General features: G+C 38.1%; 1 protein-coding gene across 3 annotated transcripts in view; it reads left to right on the forward strand.

Moving 5' to 3' along the window:
- Positions 1-19,069, forward strand: part of LIX1 (limb and CNS expressed 1) — a 40,963-nt gene extending 21,894 nt beyond the window's left edge. For 2 of the 3 annotated variants that reach the window (XM_075932093.1, XM_075932095.1), the window contains exons 3-7: positions 6,212-6,352; positions 11,718-11,813; positions 16,441-16,518; positions 18,030-18,529; positions 18,943-19,069. In XM_075932093.1, the coding sequence (XP_075788208.1) occupies positions 6,212-6,352; positions 11,718-11,813; positions 16,441-16,518; positions 18,030-18,314 (600 nt within the window). In that variant the 3' untranslated portion in view covers positions 18,315-18,529; positions 18,943-19,069. The remainder of the gene's footprint in view (positions 1-6,211; positions 6,353-11,717; positions 11,814-16,440; positions 16,519-18,029; positions 18,530-18,942) is intronic. The other variant, XM_075932094.1, reaches the window with a different exon arrangement.
- Positions 19,070-19,110: the final 41 nt, after the last annotated feature.

A 19,110-nucleotide genomic window follows, 5' to 3' on the forward strand; every position in this document is an offset into this window, starting at 1 on the left:
GACAGTTCCCACATTTAGGGGTAGCATGATTAGTGACCCCCACAACAGTCCCAAATTATATACAATTCTCCACATTCCATTCCAACACTGACCCTCCATCAGCCCTGGCTGAATGGGATTTACATAGCCACACCTTGGATTCTCTCCTGAGCAGTATTTACATGTCAATAGTTAACAGTTAATTACCTTGTAGAGCTAAACAACTGTAGTGGGCACACCCACCCCTCCTTTCAGCTGGCTGACAGCAAGCAGCAGTTCAGCCCCTGCTTACACTTACAACTCTCTAGCCTGGTGATACGTGCACTCCCAGTGGAGACTAAGATGTTAAGGACTAGTTGACTATCCGATAAGCAAATGCTTATCGGATAGTCCAGTCAACTACCCTCCCCCTTGCTGCCTCTTTCAGATAGCAGCGGTGAGGAAAGGGGGTACTTCAAAGCGGCAGCACCACACAGAGCCTTCTGCTTTCCTGCCTTGACTATGGTTACAACAAAGGAAGAGACTTTTACTTAGGAAAAATAATGTGTATTACAGACAGTCAGAATGTTTTTGAGGGCTCCTCTTGTTAGATTGTTGGTAGCACATTACTGAAATTCTATACAGTGAGTGAAAGTGGCTGGAAATTAGATTTTTGGTTTTGATGTGAGGTGAGGTGAAGAGCATTACCCTTCCAACAGTGGGACAAGCTCAGAAAGATGGAGTCCAAGTCCTGTGAGGGAATTCATATTAATGGTCTTTAATCTCCAGTCCAGTTTGACTATAAAATCTGGGGATTAAAATAAAGACAGGCAAAAATATCTCAGGATGGAAAAAGGCAGAACCTTATGGGGAAATTGTGTGCCTTTAACAGCCAAGAGTATGGTTTTGGGAAGTTACTTAAGGCTACAATGAAGATAGAGATGAAAACCACATGTACATCAGGTGATGAGTCTGTGTCCAGTGAATTAAGATACTGCTGTCTCACAATGCATTGGGTTTATAAAAAATAAGTTATTCCCAAGAGAGAAGTTAAGTAAAGGAAAATTTTTCTGTGTAAATGACATATGGTTGATGGACTTGCCTGAATATCATTGAGGTTTTTTTAGTTACGAAATAATACCTATTTTAAATATTCCATATTCTTTCCTTGCCACGTATGGAAGTTTTTGTTTTTGAGTGTTTAAAAGTATTGCTCTAATGAGGCTATTTTAATATCAGGTATTTTTATCTGGAGACACTAAAATATCAACGCTGGCCTTTTAATCAAACTTTTACAATTCTGTATAATGTAATGTTAATTTTACAGGGGATTTTAAGTGGTGGGACTCCCTGAACAGATATATATGAAGCTTTGAGAGAAGTCAGATACAGCAGACTTCCTATAATCCAGCACCTTTGGGAACCAGGGGGTGCCGGATTATCAGATATGCCCGAGTATCAGGAGGTACTGTGGCAGGGGGGCTGTGATGGGTCTGTGGGGGGCGGTCAGGTGGGAAACGGTGCAGTGTGGGGCCAACCCAGCAGCACCCCAACCCAGCAGCTGTGGGGCCAACCTGAGTGGCGCTACTGGGCCAACCCGGCAGCATCCCAGCTGCTCTGCCCTAGGGCTTCCCCAAGTCTGCCGCTGGTCAGTTTCAGCAGCTGCGGACTTGGGGAAGCCGGGGGCAGAGCAGCTGAGGTGCTGCCGGGTTGGTCCCGCAGTGCCACTCAGGTGAGGGGCAGTGCTGTGGGACCAACCCATCAGCACCCCAGCAGCTCTGCTCCGCGCCGCTTCCCCAAGTCCACAGCTGGTCAGTTTCAGCAGCGGACTTGGGGAAGCGTCGCGGATCAGCTCCAATTGTCCGACTGGCTGGAGCACTTCCCGGTTCCAGTTGGTGCCAGACTATCGGGAGTGATGGACCACTGGATGCCGGATAATTGGAGTTTTATTGTATGGGTGAGAATCCGATTCAAACTAATTGGCAACTTTTAAAGACCAATTCAATGAATCAGAAGATGTTGACTATTTTAACTGCAGTCCCTTTAAATAATTTAGGAAACAGTTTTTCAGCTGCAGAACTTTCAGAGGAATTTCATTGACACCTGTTGTCCTACCTCCTTTAAAAAAAAACCCACCTGTGGCTTTTTTTTTCTTCTGTTAAGTGAAGTAAAATAGAAGGAGCTTGGCCTCAAAACAGGAATAGGGAACAAGGGAGTAAAGTGTAGAAGGAGCCATGTATTGAACAGGCATCCAACCCAGCTCCATTCACCCTTGGAAGTTACAAGCTTTTCTAGGATTTTCTTTCAAATAGACTGCTGAATGTGTAATACTGAAAGTTCTCATCTTTCTTCTAGACCTGTGTGAAAAGTTTCTGGCACGTGGAGTTGGCTCAATTTTGGTTGAACATTTCATAAGAGAAAGGTAAAAAAATTAGCTGTAACAATAAATCAATTTAGCAAACCCTATTCAGTGTAGGAGAGGAAAGATACTTTTACTTTATACATTTAAGAACAATTCTGTAGTATTTTCCAGCTACTGTGTTTGTTCCTCATGTCTTTTGTGACATTAACCACATAGTTGCAAAAGTAGCACTAAAGTGACCTATAGTATTTATGGGAGGAGGGGCGGGGTTCAGACAACAAGCATTAGTCAAATTCCTCTGAAAGGTCTGCATCTGAAAAACTATATCCTAAACTATTTAAAGGAACTGCAGTTTGAATGTTTCAGGGGAGTTGCTCAATGAGCTTCTCCTCTGTGTGTATGTTTGCAGTGGTTGTGAATGGTATTTAGTTAATCTCTTAAAACTAAAGCCCTCAGCTTATGCCAGTAACTAACAACCTATACAGCATAGAGTTGCTCTTCGATGTCTCCATTTTTTTCTGTGGGAGTGGCTGGACAATTGCTCCTCTCAATATATAGAATTCTATTCCTGTTCATAGCTAGGTGCTACCATGGTGATATTAGTGCTGTGGCATCTTTAGAAGGTGAATGACGCTATCTCCATTTCATCAGACCTCGAATTACTTTCCCCTGAGGCTTGTTAAACATTGAAGTTAAGAGAAGAGCTAACTGGCTGAAACTTGTTATGACAGAAGGAATGTGAAACAATAGCTACAGAAAATATCCATTCACTTATTTGCCTACTTTTTATTCCACAGGTTTGCAGGCTAGCGGGGAGGGGATTTGGGGAATAGCCACATCATCCCTGAAAAGAGTTCTCTCCTCATCTGCACTTGGCAAGAAAATTGCTGTGTTTCCTATGAGATGCAAACCTTGGCAAAGTTGTCCCTGTCATATCCAGATTTTATTTGATTAAATTGATATTGTATTGTATTTAACTTTTAGGAGACATTTGAAAACCTCTTTGAAGCTTAGTTGGAACAGAAGGCAGCTGCTTGCCTACTTAGCTGTGTTTTGGGAGGGAAACACATTACACATGTGCTCCAATGACAATTACTACTTGTCTCATCATTTGCTTCCAAGTGTGATGAATGGTATTGATTCTGATGTATCAAGTCCTTTATGTTTTGTGATTTAGAGATTGTTTCCCTCCTCATGTTTTACTCTGATACTTGAGCTCAACTAAGGATGCTTAAGCACATGTTTGCCAAGAGATAAGTTAGTCCTCCTCTCAGATCTCATAGTTACCCTCTTGCCCCTGGTGATCCCACAGAACCCAAATTTGTTGACTTTTAGACCACATTGCAATTTTTTCCCCCAAGCTGCTTTCCAGGTTCAGATGAAGCAAGGTGCACTTGAATAGGGCCCCATCTCTAACTGGATTGACATTGCAGCCATGCAGATTTGGCCCATAGCTGTGGGATGGGCAGCCAAGCCAAACTTGAATGAGTTAAGTTGCAACCTGGGTGGGTGGCTGTGGGATAGGCTTTGTGGGAGTAATATGGAGCACTAAGATGTTCAGGGTGAGGGGGAATATAGGAGGCTCTGGCTGGTGGGGGTGAGGTGATAGGAACTGCAATGAGTGGAATGTACAAGAGAGCTACATTGTTTAAGATATCTCATTCAAAGCTGACATAACTGCTGGTGACTATCTTTCAATAGGTGTAAGTTACATCACTGCAGACCTCCCACCATCTCTCTTCCCTACCCCCATCCACTGCTATAGGGTATAAAGACTGAGCTCTCTGATGGTCCTAGTCGTAAGGGATTTCACCCTTTTGTATTAATATTCAGTGCTCCACTATAACTTAAGCCCTGGATAATTCAAGACTTCTTTGTACCATTTGAGTCACCCATGCTGAAAACCTTTGCCCTCTGAGAAACTAATTTAAATTTTGCCCTTTTAGTCGCCAGCTCAAATGAGTTCTAATCAGTTTCATTCTCCTGTGACTGAAAACATTTAAATCAAAGAAAAAAATGCAGTGGGAAAGTCATATGTCACAGTTTAAAATTAAAATCTATTTCAGTTAAGTCTATATATCTCTTGTTACACTTAGAAAATGTTAAGGATTGCTCTTCTCTTCCAGATTTGTAAATCTCTTGATCTCCAAAGGCTTACCATTTGCTTATAAATGTATGCAACTTCTTTGATCTGCTGCTTTACTGGCTTTACTTAAAAACTAATAGTTTCTTTTATCTGTCATTTTCACTGAGTTTCATCTTCACAAAGATGGTTTAAATCTAAATGATTTGGATTGGTTTTTATTAGAAAATTTATTATTAAAAACATACAAGTCTGAGTTTTGCTCTCAGGATATGACAGCAGAGGTACTACATGCAACCTACAGGAGAATGTTTAAAATTAATACAGGAAAAACAGCTTGGTAAAATGTATAGATCCAAGGCAGCCCTAAATGGATATAAAAGGTGTGTGGAATTGCTCACAGAAGGGTCAAGTATTTTACATACCAGGAGTAGCTGTGGGCTTAGGCTACATGAGGCATGTTCAAATTATCAAATTTAGTGAGTAAAAAAATCAAACTATAAAAAGGGAATTTAAATGATTTTCCCTTTAGAAAACCCATTCTTTAAACCTGTGTGCTAACAATGGAATTTTTGTAAAAAGAAACCAAAATGGCTTTCTTTGAATCTAAACATTAAATGTAATCAATTTAAAAGATAAGCTTTTGAAACATCTTAATCACCAATGGCCAGTGTTTGGTGACTATGCCTGCATTTTCATTGCTTATAGAGAGGACAGTAATAATCATGTTCAGAGTTGCTAGGCATCCCACTGGTAAAACAGCACATCTGCACTCTCATGTCTATACTAAGGGTTTCATCAACAGCCAATTAAAGTCAATGGAAAGACTCCAGCTGACTGCAGCAGGCTTTGTATCAGGTTTAAGAAATTCATTATCAGGAAAGCTGAGGGAAGAATCATTTAAGTGTGTGTCACTGTGATTGGGCACCCACCAAAAATATAGTTAATGGGTTATATGCAGAGTAAAAAATTGAGATGTCTAATTGCTGACAGCTAATTATTAACAGTCTAGCTAAAAAAATCACATTCTAGTCAGGTTGCCAATATGAGATGTTCTTCAGCATAACTCTCAGTATGTGATAAACGAATAAACTTAAGAGGTCCCTCTCTATTAGTTTCTATTTACGTTTTGGTGGGCTAGAATGCATGGTGCTTGAAAGTGCTAATAAGATTTTCTCTCAGAATGATTTGAACAGAGGAAATTAACATGAACTTGAATTTTTAAAGATACCTCACTGAAGGGAAAATCAATGGAAACTGAGAGCCGTCTTCTCAAGCTCTCTTGAAAACCACATCTTTAAATAATTCTGATTAGTTGTGTTGGTTTTTAAAAAATGGAAAAACAATTTTACCAAGGAATTCAGTGTCTTTTCCCATTTCTTTCTTTAAGCTGGCCCATTTTTCATGAATTTCTTACTTTACCCATGTTTTTATTTTTAATTTTTAAAAAAATTCTTTACCAAAAACCTGGTTTTCAGTGGAAATGGAATTTGCAGTCAATGAAAAAAAGGATGGATTTCAAAAAATTGAATAAAAATCACAATTTTGCAAAAATTAGAAATTGTAAATAATAACAGTTTTGAGAAGAGTTTCATTTTGGATAAAAGGCAATTTTTCAATGAAAAATATATTTGTATGAGAAGCCAATCAACGTTATTGACAAAAGCACATTGTCCAATGTTTGTGTGGAAATACAGTTGTCATTTGGAATTCTCTGTTGTAGTAAGACAGACAAAAACAGCCCCACCATGAACCTGAGTAGTTTTCCTATGGTCTATAACTCCCTCTGTATTTATGAATACTTTCAGTGCTGCTTAAGCAGAGCAGAGGCAAGACGAGATGCTGCAAAAGTGGCTCTGATCAACTCTCTGTTCAATGAATTGCCTTGTCGCAAGATCACAAAGGAGTTCATTATGGAAAGTGTTCAAGAAGCGGTTTCCTCAACCAGTGTAAGTACCAAACTGTTTCTTGACTTGTCAGCTATCCTGACAGGCCCTTAAAAATCAGTTACAGGCTATCAAACTCAGGGAGTTTAATTTGCTTATGTAATCTCTTGGAAACTCTTGTTTTAGAGGTAATTCTAATGATGGTGTGTCACTATCTAGTCAGAAGGCCAGAGATTTAAATTGTCAGTAATGCCTGTTAGCCAGGTTGCAGACACTGCTACTATCACCTTAAAGGAGTCACTAGAGTTACTCCTACTATTGTCATTGGACAACTAGTAATGTATTGATTTCCCCAAAGATATTCTGATGTAGCATATGAAAGTGTTATTCAGATCTGAACAGATCCTGAACAGAGTGGCATGATGGGATGGGTATGTAAAGTGATGACGCAAATAATTTCGTTCACACTGGCAGTCGTCTTCATTTTCTTATCTGTTTGTCTGGACAAAGTACTATTTATTGACTTCTGAATGTTTTCCCCCAAGATTTTTTATAAAAGTTATTTTAATCTCCCCAAATTTCCAAATGAAAATAATTTTAGCCTGAGTTACAAAATATAGTCTCTCCTCCCCCCCAAAAGAGTTTCTAAATGTATGTGAAATTGATCTCTATTATTTTTCTCATATGACTAAATGGGATCAACATTGGATAATGTGGCTCACAAAAGATGTTTTACCACAGTCTTGGCCAGTATGTTGAGTGGTGTATCCTGCACTATGCTAGGCCATTTAGACATGTTTCAGGAAATCCTGAAATATAAGATAGAATCAAGCCTATAAGTTACAGATAATGGAAAGCTGGAAACTCTAACATGTCCCTTTTGTCATATTTGGATTTGTCTCATACCTGTGTGAATCATCGTCTTACAGAGCCAGTTTCAGCTCTTGGGTATTTCGGTATAAATCCAACATAGTTCTACAGACATCATTGAGATGCTCTTGGTTTACACTGATGTAACAAAGAGCTGATTCTGGCTCTGTAAGATGATTTGAAAAGTCTCTGGAGTCGAATTCTGCCATTTTCAAAGACAATATATACATTTATGTAATTAATTACAGCATTATGAGTAAAAGCAGCAAAAACCCCTGGCTAACAGTGCAGAAAGTTAGTCTAAATCCTTAATTTATTTAAATGCATCTCTATGTTTATTCCTTAACCTTATCATGACACTGGTGGAGAAATGAGTGAGGGAAGGAACTTGCGTCATTAAATACCAAACCTGAATCAATCACAGTAGAGGGAACTGAGCCCCAACATTTATACTTGTCAGTTGTGGGAAGGTCCAGCAAAGATCAACCCTCTACTGTTAAAGTTTAAAATCAAGAACGCATTCTGATAACCAAAGACTAAATTTCTTTCAAGATTATTATTAAGATTTATTCTATTGTACTTCTGTGGGGCCCCAGTCAAGGTCAGAGCCCACTCCAGATAAGCATGGCACACCCGGTGAGGGGAGGGGCAAGGGAGGGGGAATGATTCCTGCCCTAGAGAGTTCATACTCTAAGACCAAGGAGAGTGATGTTTAGGAGATTCCACTGGAGCTCTGCTGCTGAATGGCAACAGAGGATCACACCCTAAGTGTGAGAGGAAATTGGGGGAGGGGGGGGTCAGTTTAATTTTTAATTATCTAACCAAGTATAAAATTTGGGAATATTTGTGTTGTGCACTGATTTCAGGTACAATTTCCACCAGCCAGAGATGGGTACATTTCAATAGTGGGTGACGTTTCTATTTTATGTTTATCTATTGATATGATTCAGATATAAATATAGATGGGTTGCAATTATATATGCCTGATATAAATGTAAACTTAATTATACCTCAAAAATGTGTCAACGTATTTATTTAACAAGTAACAGATAAGCTAAGCTTCCGTAACCCCAACCATATTATTGAGTTAATGGAAGCTAACTATTCCCAGCACCTTCAAGGAGTGGGTCCTAATAGTTCTAATGAATTCTTGAGATATTTTGAAACCGTGTTTGAGGACTTTCTTTCACTGTTCTCTCAATTAGTGGAAGACATAGGACCAAATCCTCTGCATTGCTTTGAAAAGATTAACTTTCTTTTCTTCTTAAATTATCACACAAGTAAAAATAAGTGGGAAACCATAATTCCATTGTAAGTTTTTCTAAATAGTTCTAAGGAACAATTTCTCTTTGTATCCATACTAATTCCCAACAACTCTGGTTTGGCAGATCTGCTTGCCCTCTGACTGACAAATAAATCATTAGGGACTGGGGTTTTTCCCCAGTACTGTCATGGCAAACATTGGCCAAGCAGAATCTGGAATTAAATAGAAAACAAAACAAAAAAGAAGCAATTTCTAGTTCGGCATTGTACCATGTGGCTAAAATCAATGTGGGATGTAGCAAATCTTTATAAATGAAAATGCAGGTCACTGATTGGCTTATGTCTTGGACTGACAAAAGGTTCATTGAATTCCTCCCATCTCTTCAGAAGGAGCTTCTGATAATAAGTGTGGACCAGATTTAAAATAGTTTAGAAACTCTGTTAGCAGCTTTTAGTGAGGCACACTGCCTTCTAAAACTCTCCTTCTCCTTTACCGGATGTTCAGGGAGAAGGGAAAAGGAAGCTTTAGGTGAACTGATAGAGGAATGTAAGGAGATGTGGGCTATATCTGGTCTGAGGCTCAAGGGAGAGCTTTCTTTCCTAGTATTTTGAAACATATACACTTGGAGCAACAAAAATCCATGCAGGTTTGAAAAAATGGAGCATGATTTATTTATACATGAAATTTAAAGGGAGGTTCAATTTAATGTAATTTATCTTTTTTGTGGACATTTTGAAGGTAAAAGGACATACATTTCGCAGACTTCAGGGTGAATTTCCTCAGGGATATTTAAAAGCCAGCATAAATATTTCAGCAGCAGTGTGTTAATATTACAGCATTCAAAAGTTATAAATTTGCTGGAAGTTTTAGAAGCACTATCTTGTGTTAGGGATCTGTTCAATTCAGCACAACTGCCACTGAACACCTTGGGTTATAAAAGGGAATGTATCCAAGGTAGTTCATTCAGATGCTCCTTTTTTAAGTTTCCAAAAAGAAGAAGAAAACAACCCAAATTCAAATGGATGGGGAATTTAGCCACCTCCTTACCTAGCTACTCCAGAGGACCACTGAAAAAATATTTGCTTCATTAGGGTTTATATCCCAAAAGGGACATCAGTATGCTCTTAGTATCACAGAGTTAGCATGTGGGACTCAAAGTATGAATTGTGAACACACAGGCACAACAGAGATAAGTCATCCATAAGTGCTTACAGGTAGACTGGACTAATTTAACAGACATTTTTGGTGGATCATCTCAAATAAGTAAAGCTAGGAGTTCCGATGATTAGGCAGCAGTCCTGCACAACCAAGAAGAGACTGGGGATGAGATGTAGTTTCATAGCATATCTCACCTGAGGCAGTGATGAGCATTTTGAGGGCAACAGGCATTACCATAAAGAGCTGCATATCTGAATTATCATTGACTCAGATACATTCTGATTTGGAGAGTTAACCACTGTTTTTTACTTATCAAAAATTTCCATTCCAATCAAAACCCAAGCTCCACCTCAAAGTTTCAGTAAGACACTGAGGGACCATTGAAGCCAATTCAAGTTGCATATTGATGGAGAAGGGTAGAAATTTGCCATCTGGTTGCCTCATTGGAGTGGGGGGGGAGCGGGCCGGAGGCCGCAAAGTGGGCAATTTGTTGAGGGTGTGGTGAATTGCACTTTTTTCTCTGAGCACCCTCTCATCTCCAGGAGCAGTGCTGCCATTTTCTTCAGCACCTCATGCCTCTGCAGGCTAAAAGTCATCCTTTATGAGTTGGCGTGGTTTGGCTTTCTGGTCAGGTCACATAATCCAACCACCTTCTGAGTTACAACAAACTCAAATACAAAATATTCCTTGCCCTTCTGGATCATTAACAACTAAAATGGTCAGGGCTTAATTCCCTTTCTGTGATTAATTAAGCAGGGGGCCTCCCATATTCCTCTAGATTGTAGTGTATAAGGAGGAGCCACTCACAACAGAGTCCTTCTCCCTCTCTTGTACTTTCTTCCAGCTTCTGGAAAGATTCTTGCTTTGACATGGCAGTCAGTACCAGAGGGCAAAAGGAGAAGGAAAGAAAATGGATAGTAAACAGGCCTTAATATACCTGCCTCTGTAGCTCCATCCACAATTTACATCTAAAAGAAACCTTTATTGGAAAAAAAGTTCTGATGATCATGTAGAAACATGACCATATCTCTTTTAGAGGAGATACTGGAAATCCCAAATTATTTCTTTCTTCTTAGACTTAAGATGTTCTTTCCCAGATTTAGGAATAACTGAAAGTACAGCTTCTCTTAGAATAGGTGGGAAAGTTTGCTCACTCTTGGTGTCATTGAACATATTCATTCATCCAGATGTTAACTTCCAGAGAACTTTGTGTAAAATTCATGTGCATGTGCTCTTCTAGTCCTAGCAGACCAAACACTGCTGTCTTTCTCTGATCTTACATCTTTGAATGATTAAGCTGCTCCTTCCTCCTGTAGCTATGTGGGAACAGCCAGCAGACTTGATCTCCTACAAGTCTGAAGAATGATATCTTCTGCATGGAACTGTACATTGGCCTTTAAATTCTTTAGTATGCAAGATCTGAGACAGCTCAACATGAACTTGAGCTAGCCTGAAACATCAAGTCAATGTGCAGTCATAGAGAAAGAAACAAGTGAGCCAATTAGCCAAGCAAGGGAAAGTGGAAAAGTGGACTGCCTGGGTGGGTGAAAAAAGGAAACCTAATATTGGAGAAGCTATCCAATCACAGGATTTCTACCCAAGATCAGGGCTGTTTTGTCTGGGAATGGCTCCCAAAGTCACTAGATGATTGGAACTACAAAGAGGCAATAAGGTCAGTGGGTGGGTATGGCTCAGCACATCACACGAGCTCCTAAGCTTCTGAATGCTTATCTAAACACAAACGTTTGGAGTTTCAACCATCTCTAGTTAGTTCTTTTTCCATGTATCCACATTCCCAATGATAATACGTTAGTTGGAGTCTCATTCAGTATCACTCCAGGAAGACCGGCAGATCTCCTAAGGATTCACAAAATTTCCTGTTAGAAAGATCAATATTTAATTAGAAATAAACTAAAATATACTAGCTGTAACTGTACTTTCAGAATTCCTGCATGGTGCTGGAGAGGGTTGGTCAATGTAGTTGTGATTCACTGATTTTTACTTCCAAATTGTTTAGCAGGACAGGGAAGGAGGGAGGGGCATGATGGATGGTTCAAGTTTTCAATACTGGCCTTTTTTATTTTCAAAAACTAACCAAACATCCCAATATTAATCCTCTCTTGTTTCCTTCCCAAGGGTTCTTTAAGCGATGCTGATGACCCAAGCACAAGCATCGGGGCCTATCATTATATGTTGGAGTCAAACATCGGGAAAACTATGTTAGAATTTCAGGTATATAAAATTATGCTTCTTGATTTATTCACTTTTGAAAGTTAAGTTTAAAGACAATGTGAAGGGTAGGCAGGCTGATGTCAAGAAGGAACTCTCAGATGCTCTGTCCATCTGGTCAGTTGCCTTGTTCTCTGCTTTCCCTGGTTAGCAGCCACATCTTTTCAGGCTTGGTTATCTTTTTTCATAGAAATGCTATATGTCTTCACTTTGTCTTGCTCATAATGCCCAAAAAAGGAAGGTGCTTTGTCTTCTGTAAATCAAAATAGCTGAACCTGAAAAAAAGAGCTTTGATAAGGAAGAATTACGGTAGCTGTAGAATGAAGCAGGCAAGTGGAAGTAGTGAAGTACAAAATTCCCCAAGCAGGAAAGAGCTGTATGGACATCCCTCAAAGGCCTTTTGAGCCTGTTTGCATGAATCCAAGCTTATGAATCCAAGATCTGTGATATCCAGTTGTTACCAAGGTACATCACACCTTGTTAAAGATAATCAAGTAAGATTGATAAACACTGAAAACCTATGTGTATTGGCTCTTATATAAAATAGGCTCTTGACATTAGTAAGAGTGGGTAGACACTCCCAGGACTTGACATATTAAACCAGACCTTCCAAAGTACCACTACATATGGAACAGTTAATAATCATGCACTAATTAGTAGAACTTCATCACTGCATACGTTTTTCAGCTTAATTGATTGCTGTTTGAATATATGTTGGAAAAATGCTTTTTAAAAACAACACATTTATAAATTTCAGGAGGGGTAGCCCATTTAGTTTGCAACAGGAAACATTTTTAAAAAATAGTCTAGTAGCACCTTAAACACTAACAAAACATGTAGATGGTATCATGAGCTTTTGGTGCATTTTGCCCATGAACGCTCATGATACCATTGACATGTTTTGTTAGTCTTTAAGGTGCTACTAGACTATTTGTTGTTACATTTATAAGTGTTTGTCAAAATAGAAGTATGGTGGATGCATTTCAGTTGAGGGCTCAGCACAGAGTAGCAACAATGAGGAAAGTTAAATTTAAGATCAAACTTCAAATCTGAGTGACTAAAAGCCATAAAAACAAATGCCAATTATCATAAAGTGGCTATTATAGAAGAGACCCTCCTTCCATCCAGATCTTTGGTGTGTGCATCTTCTGATTCCCGTTCATATCCTCTGTAGTTCTGTATTCATATTCAGTATTCGGTGAATGCTGATAGCAATTATCCAGATGATTTTGTTTAAAACTGAGTTTTGTTCTAATCCCTAATTAAAAGTGGCAGTTGTCTTATATTGAATTATTGAAGACTATACCTTGGGAACTAACCAAAAACTGATAAGGTCTCTGCATTTCGATGAACAGTAATATTCTTTATTTACATATATGCATTCCTATAGAAATTCTGTGCTAAAGACAATGCAAGTATTCTACTGCTTTAGCACATATTGGGAAGTCAGAAATCCAGCACTGCACGTCACATTTGATTTTACCATGAATAGCTAAATATTGTCTAATGTAGTGTATAAAGGGAAAAATATTCCTATTTGAATGCCTGGTGATTGGAAGGAATGGTAATTATCTATTGTACTTTGTCAGCTAGTCTTTGCAACATTATAGTCTAGTCTGAGAGATGTTGTCCTTGAGTAATGCCTTCAAACATTTAAAATATTGGAGAGCTAATACAATCTCCAGGCAGATCTGTTTGTTCATATCCTTCCAAATACACAAAAAATATCTAAAAACCTCATGTATAAACATGATTCCTTTAGCTAGGTCTCAATAAATATAGAGCTATATGAAAAGAACATGTTTATGGGATGAGGTTTTTAAAATGACCCCACTTATTTTTCAAATTATTTAATTTATTATTTATTTCCAATGAAAAATAGACTAGGAAGAAGAGTATGTGTATCTGAATCACCAACTGACTGTAATTTAGGGCTTTTTTTTTTTTTTTTTAAACTGTTTATGAATCAAGACTAGTTCATGCACACTGCCTCTGAGCATTCAGATTTATCTAACTGGGACAAGCAAATACATAAGTAATGTAAAAATAATATTCAAATTAGTGGAAAAGGGAAATGACTAACCAAATGAGATGGCACAACCTCACTATTACTCTGAGATGTGAATTTTGAACTACATATTTCAAGAAGCCCAAGCAGTGGGCTGAGCTGTACCCTGCCTATAGTAAACTTCAGATTTGGTTTGGTCAACGAGCAAGTGAAGGATACCAATTCAAATTAAAAAAAAAGAAGAAGAAAAAATGAATGATTTTCCATTTATTAAGATTAACAATTGAGGAAGGGTGAGATGGGATTAAATGACATTTCAAAGTTATTGGCAGACCTTTTGCAACAATGAGAATACCTAATACCTACAAGAATTCACAACCTCTAATGTCTCCGTCTTTTGGGATTCCCATTTGCATTTTCTCCCTCTCTTAATACTCAGAGGTGGTTATTAACAATGATTTAAATAAAATCAATCTTTAACAATTGCGTAAAAAATATCACTTAGATAAATAAAGTATCACTATACATCTTTTACAGATTTCTCTTCAGTTATGCATGTGGGACCACATGCTATGCTTTTAGCTATAACATGTGTTTTCAAATAGTCCTTTTTCCTTAAAAACATCTCTTTGCAAGACTTTTAAAACCCCTCTTTTTGCATTTTAGCTTCTGTCACACTTTTAGATGTAGTTTTCTTAATTCAAAGGAGTTGATACTACTCACCAGACTCTGGTTTGTGTGTTAAAGGCCACATACTACATCCTCTGTCGGGCAGGGGGGTTCTTGGCTCTCGTAATAGAGACTTGGTTAGGCCCCTTTCTAATTATTCATGAGTCAGCATATTGGGGTGGTTTTGGTTAACATTTAAATTGCAATGTCTCTTTCAAAGATCCTTCATTTCCCTTTTAGCAGGTCCTGTCACAATTTTTTTAACACCCACCTCTCTCATCTTTTGCCTGTTTTATTGAATTTAATTTTTTTTTTTTAAGGGTGGGGATACTCTTCAGGCTCTAGTTTAGGTTTCCTGGCCTATACATCGAATCCTTTTGGTTTTCCTCATTAGGAAAGATGGGCCTTCCCAGGAGGGGTCAGGTGTTGGATAGGTTTAGGCCATAACATTTCTGGTATGTATTAATTTCCAGTACATCATCTCCTGTGACATTGAGGTAAAGTGGGACTCCCAGTTAAGGCGAGATTTGCAGTGAGATCATCATCTTTATCTCCATCCATCAATCTAACTCTAATGTTTACTAAGCCCAGGGCCCCAGTAATGTGTCTTCAAAGCCAATAAAAAGTGCTGTCTGCTCCCACAATAAACAGGTCTGAATGATGTTTGCTAAATATGTTCCAGGCATTAGTACGGATTTTACAGAAGTCCTTTGTATGCATCCTGGAGCTAACTCTCTCTGAGGCCTTTAGCAAGTCATTTAACCTGCTTGCTAACTTTTTCCATCTGTAAAAATGAGGCAATCACATTAGTAATAAATTGTGCACACTAATGCACAGGTCTAAAAAAATTGCTGACCTGATGTATCAGGGCAAAGTTTACAAAACAAAGTTTTTAAAATTAATCTAATTTAGCTTTGTAAAAGAAACAGTATTTAGAAGTAAAATTCTCCACATGCTCTGCATATAATGTGGGAGCCAAAGATAGGCTACTTTTCTCATATGTAGTAAATATTGAAACAGCGCCTCAAAATGAGTTCAAATGTACACAGAGTCATTTAGTTTAGCTTTTGCCCTGTTAGGTAAGCCAAGCTCCAATTTTAAATCTTTTTTTTTTTTTTTACTGATCTATTCTTGTTTCACTATAAAAAACTGGTAATTTACAGTTTCCATTTCATTTTTATCTAAACAAAAGTCCTGATAATCAGTGATAATTTAATGGGGGAAAAGCATGTGCTGAAAAATGGATGTCCCACAATAGAAGTTTATTAGACACCAGTATTAACTTTGACATTGTGTTCCTCTTTTTGCCTACAACAGAAAATGTATCCTTGCTAAGTTATGTAACCCTATTGAATTCAAAGAGCTTTTGGATTATTGATAAATGTCAGTTAGTGGTGATATACTTCTGCTCCTGTTTGGTTCATGAGAGAGTGTTAATTTTAATTTTAAACAATGAACAAAATTTGGTTTGGGGTGGTGCTTTCCATAGCAGTATCACAGTGTAAAGTAAATAGTTAGACTTGTAATGCAATCACTATGTAGATGAACAAAGGTATTCTACTGTGGTTTCAACAATAGTTCACACATGTTGGGACTATGAAGGGACTGAACACCATGAAGCTGGTGCTTCTTGTGGGACCCTAAGTGCTCTCTATCCTGTGAGTAAAGGCCGAGCTTTTAGAATCTAGCCCTAGAACCTGTACAATAGAGAGTGGGAATGTTGTACACTATACTGGGATTATCGCCTGTTCTCTCTGGAATGTGTAGCTTTCAGCTAGATGGCCATATGCCTTTCATTAATGCATTACACCCTTTAATGTGATTAGAGTCAATTTTGTTTCTTTATGGCATCACTTTTAGATACCTAATCTACACTATCTTATTCAGTTTAAAAGAGCAAAGGTGATGCTTTTGAAGATTTCCATCAGTAATTAATGTGTTTTCATTCCACAGGAGCTGATGATAGTCTTTCAGCTACTGCACTGGAATGGAAGCCTTAAAGCCTTACGTGAAACAAAGTGTTCCCGTCAGGTAAGAGATTACAATCAGCTGTCACAGTGTGACTGGCGTATCCAACCAGGACCTGAGATTTAGAGAAGCAAAAACAAATGTGTGCAGAGGTGACCCTTATAAAGAGATTTAGAAAAGCAGTTTCTTCTGATGACCAAATAATAGTCTGTTATGCATTGACTAAGGTGAAAGAAAACAACCTTAGGTATAACTATTCTATTAGCCTCCTTTTGTTTTAATTCTTCTTCTTCTTCAGTTATTTAAAGGTTTGTGCTTACCGTTCCCATTTTAAGTATAAATTATGTGGATGATCCATTTACATTTGGTCCTCAAGTATCTACTGGAACATATATAAATATTTTCATGGCTTTTAATTTTTTTATTAAAATAATTATTTCAACAAAACACCTTCCCTTACTGTGCCTGAACTCCAAACCCTGCAGCACCACGATAGTGAAACTGACTGTAAAAAAAACGGCCACTGAAAACTAAAGTTATTGAAAAGATCTCTGCTTCTGATCTAGTGCCTAGTTCACCAATTGACACATGGAAAATTAGTTAGAAAATTTACTGCAATAAACTATAGACTAGATTTATTCTCATCTTCTGTTTTTGTAAAAATACTTGGAAGTGTATTTGCTTGAATGCGTTCATGATTACTTTTATTTTTTTTAATTCAAATATAAATGCTTCAAGATGATTCGTGAGCTGTACAGCAAATGTTATCCAAAGAGGAAAAATTCATTTTCAGACATCTCTGTTACAGTTATTTCTCAATGTACTTGCAAATATTAATTGCAGTATAAAGAGCCCTAGAAGATTTTGTATACAAATATACTTTCTAATTACTAACATTCCTTCTGGAAGCACAGGTGCCTGAGGTATTCTTAATTTCCTCCTCTAGAAAGGCAGTGTTTACTCAATGTAATGTATCGTTAAACAACTGCTATGTGTCATCTCACATGGGGTTGGATTTCACTGGTGGTTGACACAATCTCTGTGCAAGGTCTGTATATATGTTTCAGACCCTGATCTGACTAGAGTCCACAAGTTCAGAGTCATTACACAAGTGTTTGCAGGTCATTACAAACATAGGCCTCAGTCCGTACACACACACGTTAAGAAGTGCCTGTGAAGTTGAGTAAATGTATAAGTCTTTGCAGGATTGAGTCTTATACTTGTAAAGAGCTTTGAGATTCTCCCTAGAGAGTAATGCAATACAGTGTAAAATTCTAAATTGTTTGTACAATAATTCCTTCAAAATCTTTATGGCATGTTAACAAAAATAAGGATTGTTTTTAAAAAATGCACATTATATGAAATATCCTAATTTAAAATTAAGATAAATGTTAAACTTCATTAGCTTCTTTAAGATAGCAGTGTTTGAAAGATACACATTTGCTGTTATATTCTGGAATACATTGGCTAAAATTTCAGAACAGAAGCTGAGAAGTTCTATTAGAGCCTGTTTGACTACAAGGAGAATCATTATGTTAATAACTTATTTCTATTGTGAATTTCTTGGGTAATAGGAAGTAATTTCCTATTATTCCCAGTATTCCTTAGATGAAAGGATGAGAAGTCATATGGCCCTGGACTGGATTATGAAGGAACAAGAATCTCCAGGAATTATTTCCCAAGAGCTACAAGTGGCACAGAGAGAACTGGAGGAAGCCAGGAAAGCTGGACAAGAATTACGGTTTTACAAAGAAAAGAAGGAAATACTGAGTTTAGCACTAAGCCAGATCTACAGCAACCAAATTACCCCATCCTCAAATAATGATCAAATGGACCTGGCCCTAAGTGGCTATCACTAGCACAACCCTGTTGCTCTGAAGTAGGATTATAACACTGAATTCTAATTCTTGCCAGTTAGGTCACACATGGAAGTAGCCCATAGTCACTTGCATTTGCTGTTTTGTGTATTCTCTAGAGCCGAAGAAATCACATATTTGAAAGAAAATATTTTCAACTTCAGATCTAAACAGAAACAGTATCCCTTGGTCCATGAAGTGGTATACAAATGGGCTATGTCTACACTGGCCCCTTTTCCGGAAGGGGCATGTAAATTTCACGAGTCGTCGTAGGGAAATCCGCGGGGGATTTAAATATCCCCCGCGGCATTTAAATAAAAATGTCCGCCGCTTTTTTCCGGCTTTTAAAAAAGCCGGAAAAGAGCGTCTAGACTGGCTCCGATCCTCCGGAAAAAGTGCCCTTTTCCGGAGGCTCTTATTCTTACTTTGAAGTAGGAATAAGAGCCTCCGGAAAAGGGCACTTTTTCCGGAGGATCGGGGCCAGTCTAGACGCTCTTTTCCGGCTTTTTTAAAAGCCGGAAAAAAGCGGCGGACATTTTTATTTAAATGCCGCGGGGGATATTTAAATCCCCCGCGGATTTCCCTACGATGTCTCGTGAAATTTACATGCCCCTTCCGGAAAAGGGGCCAGTGTAGACGTAGCCATGATGTATTAAAGCTAACTTGAACAGAAAATTGCTGCGGAAAACTTTGGTGGCATGTTAGTGATATACAATGTTGATCAGTACAAAATCTTCCTCAGTAAGAGAAACTAGTACAAAAATAAAGGAAATATTTGGTTACAGGTTTTGTACAGATC

Source organism: Pelodiscus sinensis, chromosome 6 (genome assembly GCF_049634645.1).
Source record: "Pelodiscus sinensis isolate JC-2024 chromosome 6, ASM4963464v1, whole genome shotgun sequence".
Classification (NCBI taxonomy): Eukaryota; Metazoa; Chordata; order Testudines; family Trionychidae; genus Pelodiscus; species Pelodiscus sinensis.